Here is a 22,591-nt window from a genome sequence, read left to right on the forward strand (position 1 = left end):
GGGAGGTGTTTCCAGGGGAACCCACCCCGCAGGCGCCTCGAATCTTTTCTGCGGCTCTTTGTGCCAGTCGTTCGTTTGGGCTTCTAGCTCCTGTATTAATTTGTCATTACCTCCTCCCAACCTTAATTGTGTATTTGGCTAGTTTTGCAAGTTTTTACCTTCACCTAAGGCGCTCCGTTAGTGGTCGCTTACGAAACCTCAGGCACTTATTCCATTACCAACATCCTGCTCATCTTCTAGCATCTAATGGTTAAAGGTCCTCCACATATACCAGCTGAATCCAGTTAGACAACCAAATTAAGAAGACATTTATTTAAAAAGCAGAAATGTAAGCAAGCATCATTGAGAAAGCTTCAGTAAACCGATGCAGAACTTCAAACAACAGGTGTGTTGGAACTGTGCCTTACCTGCATGTAGTATTGTCAGTTAAAAAAAAAAAACAAAAAACACCTTGAACCGTCTAAGGCACACAGAAAGAAAAACCTAAGAAAATTAAAACTGGTCCCTAAACCTACGTCTTTTATTTCTGCAAAATAAATGAAAATAACCCAGGGTGTTGAGTAAACCCAGGGTGTTGAGTACATGCATTTTAAGTTGAATAAAAATGAATTAGGAAAAAAAAAAATGAATTGGGAGAACACTCTGGCAACTTGAATGCTAATGGTGGTCATTTAATAGGGAATGTCTCATTACTGACCTTCGATTTCTTTCTCTCTTGAGCACATCCAGCGTAATCCTACGTTAGTCTTCATTTTTGCTGTTCCCTGTACCTGGAGTGTTTTCCCAGTTCTCCAAATCTACATGTGAAACAGAGGTCTTCCCTAACCAACCCAACAAATTTACCGCCCCAATCACAATCAGAACACCCCATTTTTTTCTACACAGTGCTTGCCATTAAGTAGAACTTGTTCATTTACGTATTAGTTTACCAGTTTATTGTCTGTGTACCCCAATACAAGGTAATGAAAGCAAAAGTTTTGCTGGTCTTTATAGTTTGTGTGTAATAAATACTTGTTTACTATTATGCACCTACTGTAAACAAATATCTTAGTATTCATTCTTATGGATTGAATGAATGAAATAACGAACTCGCGGATGTTTGGGTGGGTGAATATATGAATAAATACAGTGAGAGGGTAACAGTCGCCCCCACTCAAAGACCGCCTGTGATCCTCTGGGCGCCAGATACCCAAAAGCAGCAGGTGCACCACGTGGCGGACACGGTGCCACGTGACGGGCTCGGCCGACCCACAAGAGTCCACCACTGTCCCACCATGCACCGCTCCATTTCGGCCTAGAGGACAAGTTGATCCGGATTTCCGGCCTCCGTTCGGTCGCAGAGGTCAGTTGCCCTAACGACGAGCTCGTTCCCGCCTCTACATTACGTCACTTCCTCCTACTCCCGCCTTGATAATTGGTGCGCCTGCGCAGAATGAAATCCAGCGGCCACCGGCTCCTTCTGCGCAGGCTGCGGGGCTGGGGGCGGAGCGGGGCTGGGGGCGGGGCCGGGCAGTGCCGCGGTGCGCAGGCGCCGCCGTCGGTGGGTCCGGGTTCGGCTGCTTGAGAGGTGAGTCGCGGGTTCGGCGCTGAGCCGGATGTACCTGGGGTCAGTGGCTCGGGGCTCCTGGGGTTCCGGGGTGGGTAAGAGGACGTCGATCTGGGGCGGGGACGCCGCAATTGGGGGAGTGTTGTGAGTGAGCAGCGCGGAGGGAAACTGAGGGCAGGAGGTATCGGGCGGGCCTTTGCCCGCCGGGATCTCCCTCCCCTGGACCCTAGGCCCGGGAAATGCGGGTTCGCAGGTCCGTGAGTGGATAGCAGGAGGTAAAGCGCCCCGCACGTAGTAAGCGCTCGCCGAGTGGCCGCTGCTTCCCGGAAACACGGTTCTTTTAAGCCGGAGTCCCTCTGTTCCTGGGGTTCAGGTCGGGGTTCCTGTCCCAGCGCCGCCTCCACCTTGGTCAGTCTCTTGGCGTCTCGGAACCTCAGTTTCCCCTTCTGTAAAACAGGCGTTGTCACAGCCTCTGCCTAGGATTGGGGGGCTTCCCATGAGAATTAAAGTCGCAGAGACCCCAGCGCAACGTGAGAACACAGGAGGGGTCTTTTTTCACACTGAGGGCCTCTGCATGGTGTGCTGAAGTGAGACAAATCTGGGGTTGAAGACTAGGTCCTCCACCCCTGCTGGCTGTGGCCTCTTGGGCAAGTCGCTATCCGTCTCCCCCAGCCCTTTCCTTTTAGAATAGGGACTGTAGAAGTGTATGCTTCTTAGGGTCATTGTGAGGTTAAGTACACCTGGAGCATTCTTTAATCGGGTTCCTGCTACTTGTCTTCCTAGACGACAACTGGTTTTGTTAAGTGGCTGGAAGTGTGTGCGCTCTGCATCCCTGCTGAGTGATGTTCTTATTTTTTTTGGTGTTTGGTTTGCTTTTCCTCTCCCTAGACCAGTGGTTTTGTCCTTTTAGCGGACACTAGGCAATGTCTGAGGACATCTGTGGCTGTCACAACTGGGGGTGCTCCTGGCACCGAGGGGGTGGGGGCCATGTATGCTGCCCCATACCCCACAGTACCCAGGATGGGCCCACAGAGAACAGTCTGGCCCCAGATGTCCATGGTGCCAAAGCAGAATCCAACCCTAGACTAGTGATTCTTCACCAGTGTGCTTGCTGCACAGAGGCAAGGGGTGTGTGAGCCCCTGAGAAGTCACGTGCAAGGTTTTGTGTGTGTGCCCACTTTTGTGGTTGAGGAACGGGTATCTTGGAGTTCAGACTCTGAAATCAGACCATTTAGAACTGATTTGCATTTTAGCTGGGTGACCTTGGGTGGCACCCCCATCTTTAAAAGCCTCATTTTTTTGTTCTATAGAATGAGTTAGATTAAACAAACTGTAACCGGGGGGGTCAGGTCACCCTGCAGTCTGTTTTAGTGAAAGATTTTGTGGGAACACAGCCCACATACCACAGACGTGTTACCTGTGGCCTGAGAAGCTGGCCCTTTTCAGAAAATGTTTTGCTGACCCCTGAAATAAGCTTTTGCATATACAGCACTCGGGTCAGGGCATGAAAAGTCCTGAACACTCCAGGAATTTCACCTGAGGTTTATAATTCATTCTCCCATGGCTCTGGATCGGGTTAAGCTCTGACCTGGATTAAGAGCTGTTCTTACTTGGTTCCTGCATTTTCTAATTTTTTTTTTTTTCTTTTTAGTGCCACACCTACAGCATATGGAGGTTCCCAGGCTAGGGGTGGAATCGGAGCTACAGCTGCCGGCCTACACCAGGGCCACAGCAACTCGGGAACCGAGCCACATCTGCAACCTACACCACAGCTCATGGCAACACCCAGATCCTTAACACACTGAGCAAGGCCAGAGATCGAACCTGCAACTTTATGATTCCTAGTCTGATTGGTTCCCACTGCGCCACAGTGGGAACTTCTAATTTTTTATTTTTGTTTTTTTGCCAAGACCCAATGCTGGCCCCTGTAGCCAATGCACCTGAAAGTGAAAGAATAAAGGGGACGGCTGATAGGTGGACAAATACGGATTTGTCGTTCTCTACTGACGAGGAAACCCAAGAGAAATGATCTCCCAAGTGAACCTGGCCACGTGGCTCTGAACATGACAGGGATCCAAAATTTTCCTGAGTCCATATGGACTGGAGAAGGTGATCCGTCCAATGGCTCACAGTCTGTGGGTGGTGGGCAGGCCAGGAATAGGCTGGAAGGCCTTGTAGGAGATGCTGGGCCAGAGGCAGGGCTGGCACTTGAGCTTGCTGGAGGAGGAGGGTGTCTAGCTCTGTCTGAGGAGGTGACCTACCGGCTTGGTTGAAGGGAAAGTGCATGGTCCCTGGTGACGGGAGGAGAGGAGAGGGTTGGGTGTAGGCAGAGCATGGGGGCTTTGGTGGGGTTTCCACTCAGGAGGTTTCAGGGAGCCATGGAAGGTTTGCAGTGTGGAGAGCAGGCTTGAGATGGAGTTCCAGCTTTCGGGATGGCCCTCTTCTGAGGATCTAAGGTGTCCGGGGAGGGGAGGGAGGAGCAGAGGACAAGCTAGCACACACCAGGTGTTTGTGAGAAGAGCTAGATTTGGGGTGGAGGTGGGACCGGGCAGCCACTCAGAAAGAGGATGTTCTTTCCTGGGGCCCAGGTCCAGGTCACTCATATTTATTTCTTTTTTAATTTTTTAATTTACATTTTTACTTATTTAATTTTTTTTGGCTGTGCCGGTGGCATGTGCAAGTTCCCGGGCTGGGGGTTGAACTCACACCACGGCAGCAACCCAGGATCCTTAACCTGATAAGTGACAATGCCAGATCCTTAACCTGATGATCCACAAAGGAACTCCCCGGCTCACTCATCTTAGTGAGGCATGCATCTTCCCCTTCGAATGTTCAGTTTTGGGCAGGGAAACAAAAGGAATGGGGTGTTTTTAATAATAAGATGAAAAGGTGAGCCAGCCTCTGTCCCCGAGCCAGGCTCTCACCTGCAGACCAGCACCTGGGGTTCCTCCTGAGCCTCACAGAACCCAACAAGTCGTGATTGTTCCTCAGTCCCCAGGGCCCAGTGGAAAAGCGCATCTTCGCCTCACTGGGCCACCAGGAGCAGGAAGGCAATGAGGGAGCAAAGAGAGTCTGTGCCACGGGGGAGGAGAGCGGAAGTCCTCTGGGGACGCCTGTGTCCAGTAGGTGCTGAGTCCCTACTGTGGATTCAAAGGCCCTTTCCTGCAGTTCTGAGACCGAAAATACTCTCCAAACTTGGGGTTTGCCAAAAGTTTGCAGCCAAGTCATTGGCCAGAAAATCTGACCTGTGCCTACCTTCATTTTTCCCACGTGATGTTTATTGCTCATTGTCAGCTGGGGGTGGTTTGGTGACATCTGGAGACTTTTGTGGTTGTCACCAGTGAGCAGGAGGCTCCTGGCATTGAAGAGGGTGGGGACTAGGGGTGCTGCTTGGCACCCTGCAATGCCCAGGATGGCCCCCACACGGAGTGACCCAGCCCCCGAGTCAGCAGTGATTCAGGGGAGGGGCCCTGGATTCATTATTTTAGGAAAGAAATGAGCCTGATCCGTAGCTCACATTGCACATCAGAATAAATCCCCTATGGTCAGCTGCCTCCACTCCCTTCTACTCCAGTGTATTTAAATCTGTGCAGCATCCTAGGGCCTCGGGTCAGATGGGCACAGGACCCAGCTTCCTGGGGTCTGTGGAATCCCTCTCCCTGGGGTCTCACCCTAAGTGATTCTCACCCCCACACCCCACCCCACTCCCAGAGGACATCATCAGACAAAGGCCACGGTGCAGTTCAACCCCCTGCAGTGCACAGTCCTCCACAAGAGGAATGATCCTGCCCTGATGCTAATAGTCTGGGGCAGACAGCGCCAACACGCAGGAGGAAGTCACATCAGTAGGCCTGGAGAAGCCCAGGAGGCAGGAAACCAGGCCACTTGGAAATGGAAGGGAATGGGTGATAGCAGTGCGTGCAGAAGCCCTGAGGCAGAAAGGGCCCTTGGAAGAACAAAGTGTGGGGAAGGGGTATGATTTTGTCTTTCAGTTCTCTGAACCCTTATGGTGCCTGGGAATCAGCCCCTCTGTCCTCACAGCTGTCACATGAAGTCAGATTGCTGTTTTATTCCACTCTTAAGCTAATGGCTGTCCCTGCAAGGCCCCACTTTAGTTCCCTGGGAGGGAAAGCAGATCCGCCCCACACCCCCTCAAGCCCAGTGTGACCCAGTGCTGGCTCTCCCATGTTGCAGGGGGGCTGTGCTGCAAAGCAGTGCCTGGAATGCTGCACTGTAGCTGCTCAGTCTTGTGACCTTACTGTGTCTCCTGTCAACCTCTGACCACCCCCACCATGAGACCTGGCACCCCTCTACCCAGCTCACTGTTACAGTGATTGAAAAGTGTGGGGGTGGGGGGTCGGCAAACATAAAGGCCCAGGTGGTAAATTCTGTGGGCTTTGGAGCCCTGAAGAAAATGAAACTTGTTAATGCAGAAACTTCTGTGACAAGGGAATGCAAAAGACATTCTCAGCTAAATGGATGTTTGAAAGGATCAGGGTCCTGCAATCTCAGAGGTTCACATCCTAAGAGAAGGACCTTAGGTTTTAAAAACAAAACAAAAAGTTTTTCTCTAATTATAGTAAAAAAGACATAAAATATTCTATTTTAGCCATTTTTAAGTGCACAGCCGAGTGGCATTAAGTACATTCACATTGTCATGCGACCATCCTCACTATTATCTCCAAGACGTTCCCATCTTCCCAAACCGAAACTCTGTCTTCATGAAACACTAACTCCCCCAGCCCCCGCCCCACCATCTCCTTTCTGTCTCTGTGGATCTGACTTCTCTAGGGACCTCCCAGGGGTGGAATCAGACAGTCTTTGTCCTTCTGTGTGTGGCTTCTGTCACTGAGCATCATGTCCTCAAGGTCCATCCATGTTGTAATAACATCAGAATCCTTTTTTTTTTTGGTCTTTTTTTAGGTCCACATCTATGGTGTATGGAGGTTCCCAGGCCAGGGGTCTAGTCAGAGCTGTAGCTGCTGGCCTACACCACAGCCACAGCAACGCTGAATCCGAGCTGCATCTGCAGCCTACACCACAGCTCATAGCAACGCCAGATCCCCAACCCACTGAACAAGGCCAGGGATCAAACCCACATCTTTATGGATACTAGTCAGGTCTGTTAACTGCTGAACCACAACAGGAACTCCCCCCTCCCTTTTTAAGGCTGAATCATATTCCAGTGTGTGAACAGACCAAGTTGTGTTGATGCATCATCCGTGCATGGAGAGTTGGGTTGTGTCCCCCTTTTGACTGTTGTGAGTGATGCTGCCCTGTGTCTGTAAAAGCAGTGCATTGTTTTTTTTGTTTTTTTTGTGTGTTTTTTTTGGTCTTTTTGCTATTTCTTGGGCCACCCCTGTGGCATGTGTAGGTTTCCCAGGCTAGGGGTCGAATCGGAGCCATAGCCACCGGCCGACGCCAGAACCACAGCAACGCAGGATCCGAGCCGCGTCTGCGACCTACACCACAGCTCACGGCAACGCCGGATCATTAACCCACTGAGCAAGGGCAGGGACCGAACCCGCAACCTCATGGTTCCTAGTCGGATTCGTTAACCACTGCGCCACGACGGGAACTCCAAAGCAGCGCATTGTTGACATCTTGGCTGGCTGGTTCAGCTGAGGAAGATGACTTGCCTTTGGGGGCTTTGCTGGCCTCAGAACAAGCAGGTTGTGCTCTTGGTCTCCGTGGGCCCTCTCTCTGAGATCCTGTGGATCTGGGATGGGCCATCTGTCCTCCAGGCTCTGGGCCATCCTGATCCCAGACCTCCCAGTTTCAGAGACGCTCTTGGGCCAAAGGCACTTGCTTGGTAAAGGCTCATTGTATAGGAAAGTGGGGAAGGAAAGCTTGTTACCATCCCCGAAGAGCTTTCCCGGGGTGGCCGTCACGCCCTTTCCAGCCACACAAAACACGGCTGCTTTGAGTACTTCACGCTTTAAAATTTGAGATAGAATTCACATACATAGAACTCAGTAGATTTTAGTATATTCACAGTGCTGTGCGACCCTCACCACTGATTCCAGAACATTTCGTCTCCCCCAAAAGAAGCCCGCCCCCAGCCCCTGACAATCAGCAACCCACTCTCTGTCTCTCTGGGTTGGCCTGTTCTGGACGTTTCACGTAAATGGAATCACACACTGTCCTATGAACGTAGTTTTCCATGAACCAGAAAAAAGCTCTGAGGGCGGTCAGCACCATGTGTTTTGATTTCATTTGCCTGTGACTCTGAGGCGCCCAGGGCGGCCCTCACCCAGTCTGCTCTTGACCAGTTTGGGAAGTCTGGGGTTATGAATTGCTCTCCCCAATTTGATTTAACTGCCACTGGCCAGCAGTGAGTTAAATGATATCTCAGCCAGAAGGCCACCCTTTGATTTCGAGGCTTCATGGCCTGTTCACCTCAGGGGCATTTTAGCGGGGACCAAGATGCCTAACACCTCAGACCCCAGCTGCCTGGGTTAGGCCTGCACGGCCTCAGGCAGGCCTGGGACCTACTTCCTCTGAATGGGAGGTGGTCCTGTGCAGGGGTGAGGCTGTGTGCATCAGCTCTCTCTACCTCATCTTCCCCCAGGGTTCTCACCTCAGCACTGTGGGGCCATCCCCTCAGTCCTGACAACCCCAGATGTCCCCACATGTCACCCGGGGCGGGGTCACACACCTGGCCTGGGAGTACAGCATGCCAGAGAGGAACCAGAAGAGGCCTCCGATGGCCTGGGAGGGGTCGGTGCTCCTTGCCTGAGCGAGGGTGGGCCATGTCCCTCTGGTTTTGGGGACTCAGAACTGTTGGACCATTTCCTTTCTGATAGGGCTGCAGCTGGCCCTCTGTGTCCCTAGGCCACATCACCCTTGGGTCAGAGTCAGGCAGGATAGCAAGGAGCCTGGCAGCCTTAGTGTCCCATCTGGGAAATGGGCTTGATTCATATTTTTGCCTCACTTGTCATGCAGATAAAATTAACCAGTGAGTTTGAAGTGCTTCTGCAGATTGTGTGGGGGTAGCCAGGCCCAGCTGTGGCTGTATCCGCATCCTGTCCTCATGCCCTGGCCTGTGTCCACAGATCCTGAGACACCCCCGCCCCCCAGGCTTTGTCTCTTCCCATCTCAAGATGGACAACAAGAAGCGCCTGGCCTATGCCATCATCCGCTTCCTGCATGACCAGCTCCGGCACGGGGGGCTTTCACCCGACGCCCAGGAAAGCTTGGAAGGTACGTGTGGGGCACTGCCTGCTGCCCCGCACCAGGAACTGCCCCCTGCTGCCAGCTTCTGTCCCCTCCTCCCCACCCCCTCCATCCATGCCTAAAACCCCATGGGGGCTTGGTGCTATCAGCCGGCGCACTTGACCAGCCAAAGGTACTGGTCCCGGTCCTCATTTCATAGTAAGTATGTCAAGCCCCAGATAGACATGGGGACCAATCTGTCCTGCTTCCAGCTCGCCCCCCACCACGCCGGGCTGCCCTCCCTTACCTCAGACCAGGCCTCCTGCAGGTGTCCCTTGGTCTCCCCTCCTGGCGAGGTGCAGGTCCCGAAGTTTCTTCATCCCCCTTCAGGTGTATAGGGCTACAAGTCTTATGAGGGAGCAGGGGGTGCCTGGGCCAGACTCCCTGCCAGCCCACTCTGCCCACGGCCACACAGCAGGAGGTGGCCATTCAGCACCTGCCAGGCAGTGCTCTGGGGAGACAGGCAGGGGGACCTGCAGCACCAGGTCCTCTGCACTGCTGTTCCAGGAGTCCTTCATCCACATGCCATCCCCACTACCCCCCTGGGTCTTTGTCAACAGAAGCCCAGGCTTAGGCAGAGGACCCACTGCTGTGGCTTTGTCTGGTTGTAGATCTGCATTGCTGGAAAGGATGAAGACCCATCTCTGATGCTGGGGTCAGGGCCCTGGGACTGAGAGGCCCCACCCACAGAGGAGGCCGGTGCTGGTGTTCTGGGGCAGAGCAGAGGATCACACAGCCATGGCATGGGGGTTGGTGGCCAGGGCAGCTTCTGCACAAGTGGCCCCCCACTGGCATCTGGGCTGCTTCCATGTGATCATGCAGCCGCCCAATTGTGCAGACTTAGGGAAGCCTGTCCTCCAGCTCCAGGCTCCAGCTGGATTCCAGATTCCCCTGCAGGCTGGACAGAACGTCCCTGAGCACCTTTCCTGCCAAGTGGTGCTTTAGGCCCCAAGGCCCCCACTCAGGCAGCCCCAGCACTATAACAGCCAACAGCACTGCATCACCCATTGGATCCCTCGGGGCTCAAGGGCCATCCTGCCTGAGTTTCCAAGGCATCAAAGCCGGGACCTTTAAGCCCCACAGCACATGTGAGGTGCTGATGTGCCCTGAGGCCTTAGCAAGCTCACCCAGAAGGAACTGAGGGCCACCCCCAGAATTGGAAATGCGGGGGTGTGTTCAGAGGGCATGCCTTTGTCCCTTTGGCAGTTGCAATCCAGTGCCTGGAGACCGCTTTTGGGGTGACGGTGGAGGATAGCGACCTCGCACTCCCTCAGACTCTCTCAGAGATATTTGAAGCAGCTGCCTCAGGCAAGGTGAGCCTCTGCGCCGTGGGGCTGTGGTTGGGTCTGGGGCAAGGGTCTGAGTTGCTATCCCTCAGCACCAGCTTCCCCTGTGTGGGGGGCCCAGGTGGTGCTCAGAGGAGGACAGCAGTTTCCTGCAGCCCTTCAAACAGCTCACCTTTGTTTTGTGGCCAGGAAGTGCCGCAGGATCTGAGGAGCCCCCAGCAAACCCCACCTTCAGAGGAGGACTCCGCCGAGGCAGAGCGCCTCAAAACTGAAGGTGAGGACTGCCTCTCCGGAGGTTGAAGGCCTGCTAGGGCCGCCAGTTGGGGGTAGGGGGTGCTGAGCAACGAGTGGCTAATTGGCCTTTGGGGACGGGACTGGAACCTCTTACACGGATGCAGAGACGTAGAGAATCAGACCCTTGACGGGGAGGAGTGTCAGTGGTGAGGCTGCTGCGGAGGGTGCTCCCACAGCTTCAGAGTGGTTAGACAGCGTGACCACATGACCCAGCAGTTCCACCCCCCAGGTGTGCCCAGGGGAGATGCAGACACCCCACAAAGATATTTGGGGCACGATTCACAACAGCCAAGATGTGAAAACTGCCCGGCTGATGAATGGATCTGCACACCGTGTTCTTCATACACGGGAGCATCCCTCAGCCGTGAAAAGGAGAAAAGTACTCACTTCCATGTGGACGGACTGGACCTGGAGGTCAAGATGCTCAGTGAGCGGAGCAGACACAGAAGGACACATGGTGTGTGATTCCATGGTTGGAAAACACCCAGAATTGGCACATTCACGGACACAGAAAGTGGATTTGTGGTTGCCAGGGGCTAGGAGGTGCCCGCTTAGAGAGATGGGCTTATTTTGGCTGACGGGATGTTCTGGAATTAGTTATGACGGTTGGACAACTCTGAATATTCTAAAGGCCACTGGCTTTTATACTTTCAAAGGGTGAGTTTCATGGTGTGTGAATTATGTCTCACTAAAACAACTGTTTCTGGGAGTTCCTGTTGTGGCTCAGAGGTTAAGAACCCGACCAGTATCCATGAGGACTCAGGTTCGATCCCTGGCCTCACTCAGTATGCTAAGGATCCAGTGAGTTATGGTAGGTCACAGATGCAGCTCGGATCTGGTGTGGCTGTGGCTGTGGCTGTGGTGTAGGCCAGCAGCTGCAGCTCCAATCAACCCCTAGCCTGGGAACTTCCATGCTGCAGGTGCAGCCCTGAAAAGAAAAAAGAAAAAAAGGGAAAGAAACCAGCTGTTTCTGAAGGAAGGAGCAAGAGCAACAATATTTGAGGCTTAGGTTCCTAAATACCAAAACTGGAGCAGTGAGAGCTGGCTCGGGCCAGGCCTTATACTGGACACAAACACCACCCTCCTCCTCAAGTCACCAGCCTCAGCCTGTAGCTAAGTGTTGCGTCCTGGCCCCAAAATCTCACACCTTCAGACAGAAGCTAGGAAGCTGAGGCTGCACCTTTGACTTCTGGGGTCTGATGGAAACAGCTGGCTCTACGCTTTCCTCCCTTTCTCTTCAGGAAATGAACAGATGAAAGTAGAAAACTTTGAGGCCGCCGTGCACTTCTACGGGAAAGCCATCGAGCTGAACCCCTCCAATGCCGTCTACTTCTGTAACAGGTACGGCCGAGCGCGGGTCCCCCAGGGAACAGGAGGGAGTGGAGGGGTGGTCCAGCCATAGGGCAGGGTGGTGATGGTTCAGCCACTCTCCCAAATAAGAGCACATGCCAGGCGGCTGGCAAGCTGTGAGCAAGGGGCAGCAGGCACGCTGGAGGTGGGCGGCTCTGTTCTCTATGTGGCAGAGCCAATGACCCAAAGGGAAGGCTAAACAGTCAGCCCTTGTTGCCCACGGTGTGGGGTGTAGTGGCGGCAAGAAGCAGGCAGAGGAAAGCAGGTAGGGAGTCGAATATCTGTGTGAGAGCTGTGTGCAGAGGCCGGAAGCTGCGGCAGGTCCAGCTGCCCAGGGTAGAGCCTCCCTGAGCTTCAGGTTCTGCCTTGGAACTGCTCTCATGGAACAGGTTGAGATTTCCTGGGAAGCTGCACAGGTGGCATGGAGAATTGCCTCCTGTACCCTCTGCCCGCCCGCATGGCCGCTTCTCACTTAGTGTTTCCTGCCTGACATCTTTATGTACTGAGAAACTCTAGGAGACATAAAGTGCAAATACCACAAACCCAACCAGAAGGGAAGTGACGCTGAGACACTTGGCCACAGGGGATGGGCAGGTGCTCCTCCCTTCCTCTCCCTGTCCCGGCTGTCCCTCTGCTCCCTCAGCCTCAGATTCCCCAGTAAATGGGACAGACTGCTGGGTCCTCCTGCATGACCCCGGCGGCCCCTGGCCGACAGAAGCCTGAGTTCGACCCGTGTTTATCTAACCAGGCCTCACACTCCTGGAAACCCCCTGTGACAGCCATGGAGGCTGATGCTGCCCCCGTGCCGCCTCCTCGGCGGCCAATGAGGAGTCAGCTCCGCCTGCCCTCTTTCCTCCCCTAGAGCTGCAGCCTACAGCAAACTGGGCAACTACGCAGGCGCCGTACAGGACTGTGAGCGAGCCATCTGCATAGACCCGTCCTATAGCAAGGCCTACGGCAGGATGGGGTAAGTACCCCTCACCCGCGTCCACACCTGCACCCGTGCAGGGCTTCCTCCTGGTGCGGTGGAATCTTTTCCACACCACCTGCCCACCCCAGCTCACCGACCTCTACAACAGTGCAGCCACTGCCTGCCTGGGGGCCATGCAGGCCCCTCAAGTTAAGGACTCCGCTCCACAGGACTTCCCACCTCACCCACCAGTCATGTCCAGGCCATCATCTGAGCTTCTCCACCAACTATACATCAGGATTCACAGAACTCAGAACCATTTCACGTACATTCACCTGCTCGTTGTAAAGTATGCAAACAGGGCGAGGTCAGGGTGGGTCCCAAGGCAGAGCTCCCATCCCCTTGGGGTTTGCACTGCACCCTTGACCTGCATTCAAGACAGTCACCAGTGGAGACAGTCTCCAGTCTCGCTGTTCAGGGTTTTTTTTTTTTTTGTCTTTTTTGCCATTTCTTGGGCCACTCCCATAGCATATGGAGGTTCCCAGGCTAGGGGTCTAATCGGAGCCGTAGCCACTGGCCTACGCCAGAGCCACAGCAACGCAACGCCGGATCCTTAACCCACTGGACAAGGCCAGGGATCGAACTGCAACCTCATGGTTCCTAATCAGATTCGTTAACCACTGCACCATGACAGGAACTCCTGTTCAAGGGTTTAATCACCTGTCTCTAGCACCTTCCTCCCCAAAGGCTGGGGTGAGTTTGTTTGGTCTTCCCGGACAAATGCCCATCCTGAGGCTCCTCATTAGCAGAATAAACTCAGGTGTGGTCCGAGGACAGTTCTGTGATGCCGCTCTGCCTGGAGCAGGGGGTTCTGACCACCCCTGTTCTGCCGCCTTCCGGGTCTTGTGCTACCCTCCCCGAGCCTGACTCCCCTCATGACCCGGGCAGCCTCCCAGGCCCCCCCCACACACACCTGCTGTCTCTCCTGCAGCCTGGCACTGTCCAGCCTGAACAAGCACACAGAGGCCGTGGCCTACTATAGGAAGGCCTTGGAGCTGGACCCCGACAATGAGACCTACAAGTCCAACCTCAAGGTCGCAGAGCTGAGGCTGAGAGAGGCGCCCAGCCCTGTGAGTCCCCTAGGGACGAGCCATGGGGACAGGGTGGTGGGGCAGACACTCCTGAGGCATGGGGTTGAGGGCTGGGCATGCCCTGTGTGAGAAGAAGGGAGGGGTGGGGGGCAGCATGTGTTTAATGGAGTCTTTTTGTACGGAAAGAAGCTTATCTTCACAGACCCCCAGGAAGAGGAAGGGGCCTGCCCAGGGAAGCCTTCGGGCTCCTGGGGGACAGAGCCTGTGGTATGGATCCCTCAGAAGGAGCAGGCAGGCGGGCGAGTGAGATCAGGATTCGCTAGTTTGAATGATCCCTGGGCTCTGGGGCAGGGGCTACCTGGGGTGATGAGGGCAGGGACAGGGCCCTGAGTATGGGAGGAGGAGGGCCTGGGGTGCCACTGTGCACTGGCTAGTTTGTGTGGGAAAGGAGCACCCTTGGGCGAGTCATAACTCTCCCTAGGGATTGGTCACCCCTGGGAAGGGCCGTCTGTCCAGGTCAGCGTCAGGACGGGAAAGACAGCTAACATGCCATGCCTTTCCTGAGTAACCCACACTGTGGTGCATGCCTTTTGCAAAGTGCTGTCTGGCCGCAGGGCTGGGCTGCCAAGGCTGCTAGGACGCCCAGGATTCCAAACAGGGCCCACGTGGGACCCTGCTTCTCAGTTCCGGGGCCAGGCATCAGGGTCCTGTGTCCACACACACTAAGCAGGCTTTTCTCCCCCTATAGACGGGAGGTGTTGGCAGCTTTGACATCGCAGGCCTGCTGAACAACCCGAGCTTTATGAGCATGGTAAGATGACAGCTGTACATGTCCCACGAGTGCCATGTCCTGGGTGGGGGCAGGGTCCACATCGCCCCTTAAGACCCTCAGTGTTGAGCACAGAGGACAAACCAAACCTGCCTCTCTAGGCCAAATAACACAGCCTGGGCCCCTCAGGGTGTGGACACAGTGACAGCAGAGTGGCCGCGCCTTCTCCCTGAAGCTCAGACAAGACACTGTGGGGCGCTGGGCCCGGCGGAGGAAGGGCCACCTCCAGGGCCAGACACTCAGGTCCCCAGGCGAGTGTTCCGTGCAGGGACATCCTCTGGAAGCAGGCACCCAGCGTGTCTGCAGGTGCCTATCCACCCCTAGGTGGTCCTGCTGGTCCTCGGGCCACACTGCGGGGGTGTGGGGTCTCAGCTGTCAGGGAGAGGAGCTTGGAACCCTGGTCGTCAGAGAAGCCCCCTCCTCAGCGAGAGGCATCTGGCCTCCCATGTCTTAGAGCCTGGCCACTGCCCTTGCCCAGGGATGAGGTGGGCACAGGGCCACCCAGGGAGGCCCGGCGGGGGCTCTGCCTGACAGTAGCCACTCCTTTGGCCTCATGCATCTGGATCAGGGGTCATAGTCCCCCGTGGCTTTGTGTGGTAATGCCCGGATGGCAGGCCCAGTGGACAAGCCAAGACCGGCTGGTAGCGCTCTCTGGCCCGGAAGCCGCCTCCTCAGCTCCCTGCTCATCCAAATCTTGAAATTGGCCTAAGGAGATAATCCCATGGGGCCAAGATTGCAGGACAGCATCCAGGACGTTGTCATCCACAGAGCAGGTGACTCCCAAGGCAGCCTTGGTCGGGGAAGATAGTGTGATGCCTGGGAGCGCTTTTTTTTTTTTTTTTTAAGCTTTTTAATAAAATTTTTTTTTGGTCACTCTGGGACATCATGGAGTTCCACAGCCCCGGGCTGGGGATCAAACCTGTCCCAGAGCTCCAGAGACACTGCCAGTACTGTTGCACCACAGTGGGAACTTCCTGGAATCTCTTAATATGTGTCCAGCCACGGTCAAAGTTGGGCAGCAGAGGAGGGTCAGGGCACAGGGAGGAGGTGGGCCTGGTGCCCAGAGTGCTTACGCTGACAAGTCTGTTCTTTCTTCAGGCATCAAATCTAATGAATAATCCCCAGGTTCAACAGCTGTAAGTGACAGCCGTTCTTCTTTGGGTCTTGTGGTTAAAATGACTGGTAAAAGATGCATAAAATGTACCGTTGTGGGCATTCTAAGGTTTATGGTTCCATGGTGCCAAGTATACCAATGTCCTGTAGCTGTCGCCACCATCTGATTCCAGAGTTTTCATCTCCCCAGAAAGAAGCCCTGTCCCCATCAGCAGTCACTCCACCCCCTCCCTTGTCTCCAGTGTGCCTCTTCTGGACGTTTCTTGTAAATGAACTCGGGCATCCTGTGGTCTTTGCTGTCACCGGCATCCCCCAGTGTCCCTGGAGGACAGAATTGCCCCGTTGAGAATCACTACCTTTAAGCCAAGAAAGGACCTTCCAGGGGAAGCCGATGAAACACAGGCTGCAGTCAGAGAGAAGGGTGGGCCCTGGGCTGGTTTGGCAGCAACAGAAAAGGTCTCTTGCCTGCAGAGGGGAGAGGCTGAGTGGGGTGGCTGAGGGAGGGGGCTGGGCCGTCTGCGAGTCAAGGGCTCTCTCTGCAGCATGTCTGGCATGATTTCGGGTGGCCACAACCCCCTGGGGACTCCGGGCACCAGTCCCTCGCAGAACGACCTGGCCAGTCTCATCCAGGCGTGAGTGGATCTGCCGGGTGGGGTGGCTCCCAGGGGAGGAGGGGCCTGCACAGTAGTGTCCCCAGGTGCTCTTGGGGCCCATGTCCTCCAGGGAACAGTCCCCTACCCTGGGGTGGGGGTGGAGCTGGGCATGGGCCAAGCCTTTGCTCACCTCCGCAGGGGCCAGCAGTTCGCTCAGCAGATGCAGCAGCAGAACCCAGAGTTGATAGAACAGCTACGAAGTCAGATCCGCAGTCGGACCCCCAGTGCCAGCAACGATGACCAGCAGGAGTGATGGCCTGTGAGTCCCCGGGGCTGGGGGCTCCCTGAGCCATCAAGGCCAGGCGGGGGCATCTCAGGACACCAGGCCCTTGCCAAGCATTCCCACCCAAATCCCCTTCCACTTACCGTTCAGGTGGGCCATGCGGATGAGAGGTGGACCCCTCCTGAGTCTGCCGTGCTCTCGCAAGAGCATGGGCAGCTGTGACTGGATGTGGAAGACAGGCTGGCACATGCCTCTCACTCTGGATGTTAATGTCCAGGTTTTCTGATTTTGGTTTGTTTTGTTTCTTGCTGTGAGCAGATGTGACATGTACAATAATTGCTTTAAAAAAAAATACACCCAGATGTCCCAGGAGGGTCCCCAACAGCCTTGGCCAGCTTAGTTAGTGTCCAGGGCCCCCCCATCCCCATCCCGTCTCCATGGACACAGGCACAGGTGGCTCTCCTGCCCAGGGGGTGCGTTCCCTGCTTTCCCTTATTTGTCACCATCCCTCTTTATGCTTTTCTTTAACCATGACTTTTTATAGAAAATTCTAAAGGACAAAAATGTTAAAATACCAGTGGAGAACAACCCAAACCTTTCCATCCACAGCAACAAATGTTAAGATTCTGGATACTTTTCCTTCCAGACGTGTGTGTGCGTGTGCGTGTGCGCTTTAAAAGGCGGGGAGGGGATTTCCCTGGTGGTGCAGCAGGTTAAGGATCCAACATGGTCATTGCAGTGGCTCAGTCACTGTTGTGGCTCAGGTTCGATCCCTGGCCTGGGAACTTTCACATGCCACAGGTGTAGCCAAAAAATTTAAAAACCACATACACACATCTGAGGTCAAGTTTGTGTTCATCACTGGTCGGAGCCGGATCCCTGGAGTGCCTTCAAATCCCATCTGGCTGAGGATTTGCTTTAAGCCTGTCCTCCCACCGCCCTCTCCACCACAGGCACCGCGTGGCTCCATCTCCTGACCGCCACCCTCCTGTCTTCTTCCTCCAGCTGTCCCAGTGCCATCGGGTCCTGCGTGGCCGACCAGAAGCCTTCTTGTGTTCTGCCGTCTTCTCCCATTGGACTGCCCACGAGAGAAAAAGAAATTGGACCTGCATGTTAAGACAGATTTTTATTATTATTATTTTTTTTTGCCTTCACCCTTCTCTCCCTTTTTGTACTCTCATGGCCCCCAGACCTCTCTCGAAACAGAGCCAGCAAGCTGTGAGTGCAGACCAGCATCCATCTCCCTCCAACACCCCCCCAAACCTAGTGACTAAAGTGTTTTCTAAAATATTCCCAGGGTGGGGTAGTCTTCTCACTGCTGTCGGAGAAGCAGCCTGTGGGGATGCCGTGGCCCTGCTGCCCTTCCTGCAGCCCCGACCCCTTGGTCTGGCCTCGGGCCTCCCAGCCCTTCCTGAGTCGACTTTGGCCACCCCAGCTCTGACAAGCTCACTGCCAGCCACACCCGGCCCTAGGACCCGGGTTCGTGCATGAGGAACTCAGTTGCAGGTTCCTAGACAACGGTTCCGTCGTCCAGCGCCCAGCAGGGCCAGGGGAATGTCCTGGGTGCACAGGACGGTTTTTTTTCCTGTTGCGTGTTTTGATGGATGCGTGTCTGATCTACATCCTCTTTTCCCAGTGCTCGAGACCGACAGACTGCAAGGGGCACCCTCATGGCCCCATCCCAGCCTATCCCTGTGTCCCAGACACTGCCCTCTTGCCTCCAGGTGGTCCCACTGACCCAACGCATGGCATCCTCAGCAGGCTCTCATTCTGTTCGGGGTGGCAGCTGCAGGGCCCTGGTGCCACCTGCCCTGGGAGATTTCCAGGCAGCCATGGAAGCAGCTTCTGGAGCAGGGGTGGGTCAGCCACTGTGGATGTCCCCTGAGCCCTGGCCTGGGCAGGGGCAGGGTGGGGAGGAGATGTCGCTAGCGTCACTGCACCCATGCCCATATTGGCAGTGGGATCACCTGAGGCTCCTGGTGGTGGGGGGGCGTCTGTGAGGTAGACCCATCGCCATGTGTCGTAGGTAACTCTAGGGAGACAGCCACCTGCGCTCTGCACGCGTCCGGAGAGATATGTCCTGATTCTAGAGTGCTAGCCATGGTGACAAGCATAATGTGTGGGGAATAAATAGACATCGTGACCTCTGCTCTGTGTTGCTCTTTCAGCACCACTCCCACCCTCCCTGACCCGAGCTTCCAGGAATCCCCAGCCTGGGTGGACCCCGCATGAGTCACCTTGAAACCATTGAACCAGGTCATGTATATATTTCCTACAGCCCCTGAGATGTTCCCACAAATTCAGTGGCTTTTTTTTTTTTTTTTTTTTTTTTTTTTTGCTTTTTGGGGCCGCTCCTTCGCTATATGGAAGTTCCCAGGCTAGTGGTCTAAACAGAGCTGCAGCTGCTGGCCTATGCCACAGCTATAGCAACGTGGGATCCGAGCCTCGTCTGTGACCTACACAACAGCTCACTGCAATGCCGCATCCTTAAGTCCACTGAGCAAGGCCAGGGATCGAACCTGCATCCTCATGGATACTAGTTGGGTTCATTACCACTGAGCCACAATGGGAACTCCCTCAGTGGCTTTTAACCACGCACATCATCTCAGTCCTGGAGGCCAGGAGTGGGACCAGGGCTAAACCTGGGCATGGATGGGACTGGCACCTTCTGGAGGCTCCAGGGAAGAATCAGTTCCTGCCTTTTCCAGTTTCTGGAGGCCACACATATGACATGGGCAGAGGGGCCCATCAGGACCTGCACTTGGCTGCAAGCTGGCCGTTGGGCTGTGGGGACACTTTCAGCCCTTGGAACAGGAGCCTGCGACACCTACCACCTTCAGCTCCAAGGAGTTAGCCTTCCATCCTCCAGTGACCTTGAGCTTCCACGTCCTGCAGAGATGACCTCAATGTTTTCCTTTTTTTGTTTGTTTGTTTTTGTTTTGTTTTAGGTTTTTAGGGTTGTACCTGTGACACATGGAAGTTCCCAGGCTAGGGGTTGAATCAGAGCTATAGCTGCTGGCACAGCCACAGCAACGAAGGATCTAAGCCACATCTGCGACCTACACCATAGCTCATGGCAACACTGGATCCTTAACCCACTGAGCAAGGCCAGGGATTGAACCCGCTACCTCATGGTTATTAGTAAGTTTCGTTTCCACTCTGCCAAATGGGAACTCCCATGGTGTTTTCCTTGTCTCTTGGATGGTGGCCAGCAGAGACTTAAATTTCAAAGAGGAGGAAGGGCCCATTCCTGGTGCCACTGGTGGACATGGAAGCTCTCTGCTGTCCTCACCGCTCCCCTACACCACTACCCCAACTCCCCAGCACAGGCCGAGTGTTGTGGGCACCAGTGGAGCAGGTGAGGAAGGTGGCCCGGCCAGCTCTGAGTTTCTGATCTGTGTTTGCACAGAATCTCATTGATTTCTGCACACTTAATCTTGGTGGCTCACTCAGTCTTGAGAACCACTGAGTTGATGCAGTAAACCGGCATTTTACATAGCTTCAGCCACCTGCCCAAGGAAATGATTCCTTTATAAAAATGCAGGAGTTCCCAGCTGGCTCAGTGGGTTAAGGATCTGGTGTTGTCACTGCTGTGGTATGTGTTCAATCCCTGGCCCCAGAAATTCCAAATCCCAAAGGCATGGCCCAAAAAAACCCAATACTTTGGTTACTTCCCAGTTTCTCTGAGTCAGAAATCAGGTTCAGCTGGGGTCTCTGCCTGGGTCCCAGCCTGGTCTGTGGTATCTGCTCACAGGTTGTGGACAAAGTTCAGTCCTTACCTTGTAGATTGAGGCCTGACTCCCTCCGCTCCCAGAAGTGGCCCTCAGCTCTGTGTGTCCCCCTGCCTCCCAATGGGGCCTCCTCTATTCATCTCCTGGGGCTGCCAGAGCAAATTACTATAGACTTGGTGGCTTAAACCAACACACTTTTACTCTCTCATGGTTCTGGGAACCAGATGCACAAAACCAGTTTCTCCAGTTCAAAAGCCAGCGCTCCATCCAGGCATCCCAGGGGAGGATCCACCCCTTGCATCCTCCAGGGGCTGTGGTGTCCTTGGCTTCTGGCCACGTCTGTCCAGTCTCTACCTCTGTCTTCACATGACCTCTCCTGTCTGTGTCCAATCCCCCTCTGCATCTCTTTTTTCCCCCTTTGGCCACATCAGTGCCGTTTGGAAGTTCCCAGTCCACAGCAGCAACCAAAGCCTCAGCAGTGACAATGCCAGGTCCTTAGCCCACTGAGCTACCAGGGAACTCCCTCTGCCTCCTTTTTATAACAGTCCTTGTGGTGATACTGGACCCGCCCTGGGTGATGAGAGATCACCCCCATCTCATCTCAGAGTCCTTAATTTAATCCCACCTGCAAAAACCCTTTTGCTATGTATGGTATCACAGGTTCCAGCAACTATGACATGGCTATCACTGGGATCAATAATAGATAGCCTTGGGAGCTCCCGTCATGGCTCAGTAGTTAACAAACCTGACTAGTATCCATGAGGACGTGGGTTCAATCCCTGACCTTGTTCATATGCAACAGGTGCGGCCCCCAAAATAATAATAGCCTTCCGAAACTCCCCACATGGCCACTTTCATCATTAAAGCTGCAGGGGGCAATCAGTGAGCAGGACGTAACCTTCTGTAACATGATGTAATCCTGAGGATAGTCATCACCTATCTTGTTGGTTCGAAGTGAGTTGCAGGTCCTGTCCTCAAAGGACAACCACAGCCACTGGGAAGTGGGAGTTACTGGGCTGTCTTAGAGCCCGTTTGCCATAGACTTGAGCTCAGCCAAGTCTCCCAGCCAACCAGAACCTGATAGCCTGCCTCTAAGCCTCTGTCCTGTCCAAAGTTCTGAAGAGCAGTCCTGAGTCCTCAGGGCCTGAGTCTGGCAGGAGTCGTGGCATCTTGGGTCTTTAGTGACTCCCTTGCCGTCACTTCCATGCAAGCCCAGTTTAGATCAGTCTGTTCAAGAATTCAGAAAGGAGTTCCTGTTGTGGTGCAGCAAAAACTAATCTGACTAGTATCCATGAGGATGGGGTTGGATCCCTGGCCTCACTTGGTGGGTCAAGGATCTGGCATTGCTGTGAGCTAGAGCTGTGGTGTAGATTCCACCCCTAGTCTGGGAACTTCCACATGCCACGCGTGCAGCCCTAAAAAGTAAAAAATTAAATAAAAATTAAGAAAGGAGAGAGAAAAATTCCAGCATCCTTCTAAGGCTTTACAAACCTTCTAGAACATGCAAAATCTTAACGCTTCATGGTGCCAGTGAAGCCTGTTTCCTCTTTATCTGTGATGATCAAGGATTGGCTGGGGGCTTCTTGCTCAGAGGTGCAGATTAAGTGGTCCCCATCTGGGCTGCCCTTGAAATCATCTGAGGGCTTTTATCACTGACACCTGCATCCCACCCTCCCCAAAAAACTCACCTAGGGTGGCAATGGTCAACCAGGGTGACTCTGCCCCCCAGGGGACACTGGGTGAGATCTGGGGACATTTTTGGATGTCAGGAGTGAGGGGTGCTCCTGGTATCAAGTGTGTGGAAACCAGGGAGGCTACTCAACACCCTGCAGAGCTCAAGAACTACTGACCCAGACTATGCATTCCCCTGAATTTATTTAGCCAGCCCCCTACTGGTTCTGTATTTTCAAACAAGCAGACCTGGAGATCCTGAGGCACCTGTTTGGAGAAGCCCATGCTGAGGGGCGCTGGTGGGCACAGGGTGGAGGGAGGGAATAGAAGTCACACCTTCCCTCCCATCCTGTGTGCGCATCCCTGGGAGGCCCTGCAGAGACTCTTGCAAAGTTACCCAACACCCAGTCTAAGAGTTCGCGAAAGATCCAGAAGTTTTCTGTTTTGGAACCGCTGGAAATGTGGAGAAGAGGGAAAGAAAAAAAAAAAGGGTATGTCAACATCTCACCCCAGAAGCCGGAGGCTCCTATACAGGACTTGATAAGTGTATCAGGGAGAATGAGTGCTTGATCCCACGCGTGTTAGAAATGGGATATTTCTGGAGTTCCCGTCATGGCTCAGGAGAAAAGAATCTGGCTAGTATCCATGAGGATGCATGTTTAATCCCTGGCCCCACCCA

At 54.2% G+C, this 22,591-nt stretch overlaps 1 protein-coding gene across 5 annotated transcripts; it reads left to right on the forward strand.

Moving 5' to 3' along the window:
- Window positions 1–1,511: 1,511 nt before the first annotated feature.
- Window positions 1,512–18,658, forward strand: SGTA (small glutamine rich tetratricopeptide repeat co-chaperone alpha). Of its 5 annotated transcripts, none has more exons than XR_014836306.1 (12): window positions 1,512–1,567; window positions 8,602–8,749; window positions 9,968–10,074; window positions 10,237–10,321; window positions 11,583–11,682; window positions 12,554–12,863; window positions 13,147–13,731; window positions 14,441–14,503; window positions 15,620–15,657; window positions 16,177–16,266; window positions 16,426–16,546; window positions 17,516–18,658. XR_014836306.1 is itself a non-coding variant. In XM_085009277.1 (12 exons), the coding sequence occupies exons 2-11, from the start codon at window positions 8,650–8,652 to the stop codon at window positions 16,538–16,540; spliced, it is 942 nt and encodes a 313-aa protein (XP_084865403.1). In that variant the 5' UTR covers window positions 1,512–1,606; window positions 8,602–8,649; the 3' UTR covers window positions 16,541–16,546; window positions 17,464–18,658.
- The last annotated feature ends 3,933 nt before the right edge of the window (window positions 18,659–22,591 follow it).

Source organism: Sus scrofa, chromosome 2, assembly GCF_054392235.1.
Source record: "Sus scrofa isolate SSC_HxYL_T2T_F1_AM1 chromosome 2, Sscrofa_HxYL_maternal_Yorkshire_Landrace_v2.0, whole genome shotgun sequence".
Classification (NCBI taxonomy): domain Eukaryota; kingdom Metazoa; phylum Chordata; class Mammalia; order Artiodactyla; family Suidae; genus Sus; species Sus scrofa.